At 38.4% G+C, this 8573-nt stretch overlaps 1 protein-coding gene across 7 annotated transcripts in view; it reads left to right on the plus strand.

Annotated features, from left to right (window-relative positions):
- The window catches only part of LOC148655179 (suppressor of tumorigenicity 7 protein homolog), a 69986-nt gene extending 62042 nt beyond the window's left edge, over positions 1-7944 (plus strand). For all 7 annotated transcript variants that reach the window (XM_088645444.1, XM_088645442.1, XM_088645443.1 and 4 more), the window contains 5 exons: positions 515-617; positions 2285-2435; positions 3301-3393; positions 3702-3841; positions 7602-7944. In XM_088645444.1, the coding sequence (XP_088501570.1) occupies positions 515-617; positions 2285-2435; positions 3301-3393; positions 3702-3841; positions 7602-7697 (583 nt within the window). In that variant the 3' untranslated portion in view covers positions 7698-7944. The remainder of the gene's footprint in view (positions 1-514; positions 618-2284; positions 2436-3300; positions 3394-3701; positions 3842-7601) is intronic.
- Positions 7945-8573: the final 629 nt, after the last annotated feature.

Below are 8573 nucleotides of genomic sequence, written 5' to 3' on the forward strand. Positions count from 1 at the left end.
CGCCCTGAATGTATGTAGGTCACTGTAGGGTTTTCAGCAAGTCAAAAGATAGATAGCACCATGGGTGGGCAGATCAGAAGAGTCTGCACTGTCTTGTTCTCCTGTGGTGGCACTGAGGCCACTGCTGTCAGCCGATATATGAAAGTTACAATCGGTTATTCCAGATTGGGTTAATACAAGATAAAAGAACTTCAGCAGTTCTGATTTATAAATATATATATATATCTGACCTGAGCTTGTTTAGAATCACTGTAGCCAAGGGGACTATACACTAATTTCTCTAGGTTTTCATTTGTAATTACATTTCTGAATGTTTGAGCGTCTGTTTTTCACTTGGAGACTGGGTATTGCGACGAGTAAATAAAGGTCAAATAAATCCTGCTTCAGTGTGTTTCAATTTCAGGCTGAAGACTTTCTACAGGCACTGTATTTAAGGCTTAGGAAGTTGTGGATTTGCTTCCTGCTTTGTATTTTTTGCCAGACAAGCTTAGTCCTGACAACCTGTTCCTTTCAGGTTCTCTCCAGAGGCTGCATCTAGGAGAGGCCTGAGCACTGCAGAGATGAACGCGGTAGAAGCCATACACAGAGCAGTAGAGTTTAACCCACACGTACCAAAAGTGAGTATCGCAGAGGGAGACGCAGAGAGAGCAGTGTATATACCAATTAAACACTCAAGTGTAAACATTACGAGTCGAATGTGTATATACAGTGTATACAGTATACACCTTGGTGAGCATGTATTGAGATACAGTACAATATGTACTGTATTATAATTTACTATATTATAATATAGTGTACTACATAATATATAATATTCTGTATTATAATTGTAATATGTACTGTTTCAAGAAATAAACTGTATGGAATGACTAAATGGTGTATTGAGGTACTGTATTAAGACACCACACAATAACTTACCTTCACTATAACTCATAAAACTGTTATGTTCAGTTCTGTGATTCCCTGCAAAAAAACATGAATTTTATAATGTAAGCAGTTTTTTTTATAGCCATTGAATTATTGAAAAACAAATTTTGTGACTTGTGGAAGTCACAAGGTCAGTCGCCAGTGCTGTGTTCATTAAACGTTATTGATTGGTGGTTTAAGAATGGAGTCCGGATGCGAGGCAGTGTTCTGACTGTTGTAGCTGCTATCTGAAGGTGAGACAGATGGAGCCTGAACCATCTGTCTTGTGCCAGCATTGTTAAATGTGGATGTCCTTACTTTGTCCTGTAATGCATGTTATGATACACAATATACCATCTCAGAAATGTACTAGTGGTGTTTCTGTGACATGGAAAGTCTCATTGCAGAGACTTGTACAGTTCTAGCTTAATGCATACCCAGCTATTGATTACACTTCTCATAGGAAGGTCATGACACCACTGTGTCATTGTTTAGCCTGGCTTCTTAAAAACTGCATCTTTACAGCATGTGTTCCAAGAACACTGCACTTCAGCAAATTCATGACATACACGTACTGTATATTTCTTGGGTGCTTTGCTTTTTCACTAACAGATGTTTTCATGTGAAATGCATTTCCACTACACTTCTCATGTACCAAATTTACTGGATGATTGTTTAGAGATTCTCCATATTTGTCATCCAGTCTTTATTGGAACAGTACATAGCTATACTGTACATATATACATATACACATCACACTAATCCAGAATAGTCTTTTAAGTCAGGGTATTTTTTCTTGAACTGCTCTCTATTTTCAGCCATGTAGATTGAATACCCAAACAATGATTTCTGTCAGGCATATTTTATTCCGAATGTATACATGGTCTCACAACATAGCTGTCTTATGGTTCTTATTGGAAGATATGTTGAATTTGTAAAACTAGTCAAATGTAAAAATTATGTTGAAGAAAAATACATCAACTTCCGCCTTTCTTCATGCTTGTTTATACAGGAGTGCACAGAAGAAATGCTACAGTATGTAGGCTTTTAGAATTCTTAAATTATGTCATAGGTTTCTTTTTTTTACATTTTTTAACACATTGAATTCTGAGGCATTTTTACCGGTAGATACCAAGAAGTGAAACCAGAGTGCATGTGTGGAAACTGCTAGGATGTTTAAAATAAAAACAGGAGGGTTGTGGAAGCTTGGAACGTGTTCCCCAGCCCTGCTGTCGAAACCAGTGCGCTGAATCCTTGGATCAATTAACTCTAAATCTTCCAATGGGCCAAATGGCCTTCTCTCTTTTTATACCAAGCTATTGTTCGGAATATGCAAGTTTGCAAATAACTTCTGTATCCTGTTTTTTGTCTTTTGTAGTACCTCTTAGAAATGAAAAGTTTAATACTGCCACCAGAGCATATTCTAAAGAGAGGGGACAGTGAAGCAATAGCATATGCATTCTTTCATCTTCAGCACTGGAAAAGAGTGGAAGGCGCTTTGAACCTCCTGCACTGTACCTGGGAAGGGAGTAAGTACAGGCGTCTCTGCTATAACGCGATAGATGCGTTCCTGTAAAACCTTGTGTTATGCAAAATTGCCCAATAAAAATTACAGGGCTTATGGGAAAAATAAGGTGAGGGGCAGACCACTCAAAACCTAACCAAATGCCTCAACAAAGCTTTACCAAATTTAATAATTATCCTAATAAAAATGTTAGCACAGTTGAAATACATTTTAAATTCATAATAAAGAAATACTGTGCCACTGTAAATTTAGGTTCACCACCTGAAATTTTATCACCAGCATACTTCTTAGACGCATTCTTGTCGCCTTGTCCACTCATATTTACAGCAATGAGGAAGATTTAGTGAAAATTTCACGAAAATTGAGGAGCACCTCCCAGTTAGCACTTCCAAACCAAAGCACGTGGGACAACTGGGCAGCATGTGTATTCCTCCGCGGACCGTTGCGTTCAGTTGTGTTACTCCGTGATGCAAAAAGTAAACGTCGGGGATGACATCGCGTATAAGCCAATGCGAGTTTTGCGCTGTACAGACATCTTTCCCCTATTTACCTTTCGCGTACGAGCCAATTCCCGTTTTGAAAACTCGCGTAATAGCAGAGATCACTGTATTCGGCCTATTCCTGTCAAACCTTTCATGGCTGCAGTTCCCTGCCTCACCCAGTGTGAGTGGCACTGGGTACTGGCAACCTGGAGGGGCGGCAGCATTTGACTCTAGAATTAACCATAGCAAAATTATTTAAAATGGAGTAAATCCCATGTTCTAAAAAATGTCCCTTACTGTGCTGTGTTTGAATGGACTGCCACCTTTTCATGTTTGCCGTGTGAGATAGATCCGGGTTGTTTAATTTGCTCCTTATGTCTCCCTCAGCTTTTCGAATGATCCCCTATCCTCTGGAGAAAGGCCACCTCTTCTACCCTTACCCAATCTGCACAGAGACAGCCGACAGAGAGCTCCTGCCCTGTAAGATGTTTTGCGCTCTACTCTGAATTGAAAAGCTAAAGTGGATACATGTGTATATGAGTGCTGTGTGAATGGGAGGAATGTTTATAAGAATTGGTTGGCAGTTGGCTTTGTGTATCTGGTTTAATCAATGATTAGCTTGAATTTAAGCCCTAAACTAGGCCTCTAATGTCGTATCGTCTAGAGATATTGCATTACAAATTATATAACAGCAGACTGAAATAATTGTTGGTTTTTTTAAAAGAGTTTTAAGTAATATCCTTAATCCCAGCCTTTTTGTCTTTCTTTCCTTCACTCTTTATATACAGTGTTTCATGAAGTCTCAGTTTACCCCAAGAAAGAGCTGCCTTTCTTCATCCTTTTCACAGCAGGCTTGTGCTCCTTCACGGCAATGCTCGCACTACTCACACACCAGTTCCCAGAGCTCATGGGGGTATTTGCTAAAGCTGTAAGTATGTATGAGGAACTGCGTTATGTTGACATCTCAAGACGCATCACACATTCCCACCTGTTTAATCCTGGCCTATTTAAACCTGATTGTAATATCGAGGTTTTAGAATTACTAGCTAATGTAAGGTAAATGACATACTGTACCAAAATGATTGTATTTTTTTAGTATGCATTCTTAATGTGATGTTAATGTCTCAGCAGCTTTAGAAAAAGAGATGCTCAGTGGATTTTATTGTAACTCTCTTTGCAAGGCACCTGTAAGCTTCAAGATAAGGCTCTTCAAAGCTAACTAACCAAGAAAGAAATGAAATTGTGAAGGCCACATACTGTATAGTCACCTGTACATCACTGAACCCATCAGCATGCCTGTGAATCTCTTCAGTCAGGTCGATTTGCATCCAATGAAACACGGGGCATGTGAATGCATAGATCTGATATGACTGTACTGTCGGGTTATACTCTATGATACTTAATACATCTGATGACAATTGTAAGGACTTCCTGCAGGGTTCATGTAGCCCACATTCCTCTTATTTGAGCACAATAATCTGACATAAAGGTGATTTATGTCTGAATTAAAAAAACATATGCCTTTTTGAATCATAGTTTTGTATTTTGGGAAAAGTGACTGAATTTAGGAATATGTTTTTGTTTTGGGCTCAAAGCCCAATCCACCCCTGCAGTGTCTTTAAGGTCTGCTGACTTTTCTCAAGCTTTGCCTTTGATCCATAACCAAGCTAATTCTCCGTAACCTGGGATTCAAAGCCTGTCTTTAACAAGATCCAAGTCCACAGGCCCCTATCCTTCACTGTAAATGTTGGCAAAACATATCAAAGAGTTGTTAGAACTTCATTCAAATAATAAACATTAAAAGTATGTGAATAACGTGCAACACACATCAAGTGCTATCAAGATGTTGGATAACCGTCGTGTCCTCAGTCAACACATGTCAGCACGGTCTGAAATAAGGAGTGAAGTAATTGTATTTCATATAGGTAATGTCCGCATGATGCTTCAGTACACCTCAGATTGGGTTTGGCTGAATTAAAAAAAACAGAACCTAATTTTTTCTAACTGCCAATATAAGGAGAGAAATTAGTATACAGTAGGGTCTCAGTATTTGCAAGGGTTCGGTACAGAGAACTGTAGTGAATAGCCAAAATTTGCCTTTAATATCCTATTCTAGCCCTTAATTAAAGTTATATGTTAATTAAAGAACTAATGTACTACGTTTACGTCAAATAAAATAACAATTAAAACAAACAACATTAATCACAAAGTTATAGTAATCAGCTTAAATAATCAACATGAATCGCTCCTCTGTGCCCAATGGATGCCTGCCCTTTCACACTCTGCCGTTCCAGTTATTTTCCTGCTCTGTGATTAGCATGCCTCACTGTAAGGAAAATGGCAATAAAACTTAGTCTGTAACGTTGTCTCCAGCCTGTCGTTCCCCACACCGCCAACACAGGAGCCAATCGTTACAATATTAAAACAAAGTCATGTTGAGACGCAGGTGCTGGGTAGTGGGTACCTAGGGAAGGGGGCAGGGAGAGACTCACTCACTAGCTAAATTTAGCTCAAGATCCTAGTCTGTTGCACATTAATCTGAAAGTTGTGCTTAACAACCTTGGCTTCGTTTCGTCCCACTCTACTCTTCTTCCATTCAAAGTTCTGTTGGCCAGACTGGATAGTGATAACCAACTCATGAATGTTTATTTTTCACCCACTACCTTTGCAAAAGATAACTCAAAATTTTTAAACGAAACCCATGAAGAGTGATAGTTTCGGAATCACCCATGATCAAATTGTTTAGTCAGTAACTGATCACATAATGAAAATAGCCTCATATGGAGCAGGGCTTTGAAGAAGGATATTTCAGCTCTAGGTACAGTAGATGGTCTCACACTGTTCATGATCAAGTACTATTTCTTAAACGAAGAGAAAGATTCCTTTAAAGCAACTGAGGATATCAGACTGTGCTTTACATGATTAAAGACCAGATCAGCAAGTCAGCACTTCAGGATTGTTTTTTTTTATTATTATTACCATGAACAGGTAATAATAGTGCTTGTAAAAGCACTTTCCATAGCAAAGGATCCCAAAATGACTTAATGAGAGGAGGACAAACTTCATCCACAAGTGCAGCACACACCTGGAAGACAAGCAGCAGCCATTATGCATCAGCAGACCCCTGCATCAGATCAGGAGGAGAAACAAGAAATTGATTCCCCATTTGAACTAAATGTTTTAGGCAGGCAGGATTGTTCATTCCCAGAATGCAACTGAGCCAGGACAGTGGGTTAACACCCCTGCTCTTTCAGACAGTTGTGAAATCATTAATGACCAAATAGACAGACCTTGCTCAAATATCTTATTTGAAAGGCAGATTGATGAGAAGGCAAACTACCTTTTATGTTGCATCAGTGTAACTTAGCATTGAAACACTGTTTATATGATACTTTAACTCTTCACCTAGGTAGAGGATACAATTTAACAGGGGTAATTTAAACAGAGTCTTTTCCAGAACTGTCACCTTTAAAGTTTAATTCAAACACCGGCTGACCTCCGTTTTTATTTCAGACCCTTTTTCTCATTCATTATGTCCTCTGTGATATTGTTTGCAACTCTTTGGACCCGTTTTCTACCATGTCCAGCAAAAGAGCGCAGTCAAAAATGACCATCACAATTCTGTGAATGAGGCTCATCATCCATTGATGAGGCTTTAAACTCATCAGCTCTCTTTTGTGCACTATTCATTTTGTCCCTTTTATGACCCTGTTCACGAGAAAGAAAACATTTGGTAGAAAGGGTAAAAAGAAAGAAAAGATTTTCATGGGTAAAATTACGAAATGACAACTGACAGTCCAGGTATCAATAATTTATGGATGCTACCTACAGTCTTCAGAAGTTATCAGTATTAAAATGGCAAATCATCTGTAAAATGCACTTTAAGCTATTCTGGATTCTGTACATATCTAGCCAGGTTGTAATCCTTCGGTGCATTTATCATCGATTAATGGCTTGTCATTTCTCTCACCTACTTCAAAGGGTGAAACATGTAGACTTCAAAGTCTTGGGCAAGTTTAGACTGAAGAAAAAAAATCCTGTTCTAAGCTTTCATTCTGATGAGGGATAAACACGGAGGTAACAGGTGTGAGAATGCTGTGCAGTAATTCGTGTGAAGGTTACAGCACTCTGGTGAAATTCTAACCTTTTAGCAGAACAACAGGGTGCCAGCTGAAGAACAGCACACTGATAAATAGATCTGATGCGACTGTAGTCCTCACAGATGCTGTGACGTTTCTGTTAGACATAGTGGTATGCTATAAACACTGTCCCAGTGAAATATTACAAAATACAACTACTCCATATATATATATATTCCATTAAAACCATAACCTATGCTAAATTAAGTTAAAGAAAATTGCTTCAGATTCCTTCTATTGTGTAGATTTACTTTTTGGGGTTTATATAAAACAATTAAAAATGTCATTTAATGTCATTTATTGCTTTAATCATCAGCAGTATATTTTAAATGTAAGGTTAGGTTGGTAAACTATTCAGGATCATAAATAAAACTTCATGCCATGCTGCAATGTGGCGTTGAACGGTAAGAGCAAAACTGTTTTAGCAGGCTCAGTTTCACCTTTTGTCCTTTAAGACCTTGAGTTCTGAAATGCTAGATATGTTGTACATTGCTTAGGGCTGTGTGAAAAGACATGCACTTACAAATCTCTTTGTGGATTTATTGGCAGTTTCTCAGCACCCTGTTTGCACCGTTAAACTTTATAATGGAAAAGGTGGAGAACATCCTACCCTCCAGCCTGTGGCACCAGCTGACACGGATCTAGAACACGCAGGGACTACTGCCACAGTGTTAGTGCCAAGATCATTGACTCTTGTGGACGACAAGAAAGTGTTACAGGGAAAGGGAAAACGGTGACCGTCAGTTAAAGACTTTTTGTTTTTGTTTGTTCTCATGTAAACCTGTTTTTTGTTGTACAAAAAAAGGTGATGTTCAGTTTTACTTTGCCTTCAGAGGGAAAAAAAAAGCTAAAAAATGAAAAATAAAAACTTTTGTGTATTGCTGCAATACAAGACTTTGGGTTTTTTTCCCCCCATATTCATTACCCAAATCCCTCCTTCAACTGCGAACAAGCGGATTGCTGGGTCTAAAGCTGTTTGTTAATATTTGGTTTGGTGTCTGGAAGAGAAACACGTTTCTTAGGCTCTTGGTGGAGAGTGCTACGGTCACCCAAGCAATATATGAAAAGACCACTGTTTGGAGGTGAGTATTGCAGAAACAATGAGCCCAGCTCCACACCGTTCATACAGGTACATGTTAAAGTGATATTATACCTTGTTGTGCAGCCGAATGATATGTGAATCGGCCTTGAAATTAAATCTAATTACTTGTTTTTTTTTCTCCACTACACGACACTCCAGTGTTAATTTCTAGGCTATATATACTTGAACAAACATCCAAACAATTTATATATGCAGGTTCTTAATCTTCTTTGGTGGATTGTTTTGATTTTCCTCCTTATAATTATTTTCCATAGTTTCAGAGAACAATGTTTGACACTTGACTTTTGGGAGCAATATTTTTTGCTGTTCTTTTTCCAGCTTTTCTTTCCGTTCTGCAAATGCCAAATATTTACTCTCAGACAACTAAGAGGATTATTTGCTATATATCACGAGTCACTAACGTTTGTCTTAAGAATAAA

Source organism: Lepisosteus platostomus, chromosome 9 (genome assembly GCF_059453375.1).
Source record: "Lepisosteus platostomus isolate fLepPlt1 chromosome 9, fLepPlt1.hap1, whole genome shotgun sequence".
Taxonomy (NCBI): domain Eukaryota; kingdom Metazoa; phylum Chordata; class Actinopteri; order Semionotiformes; family Lepisosteidae; genus Lepisosteus; species Lepisosteus platostomus.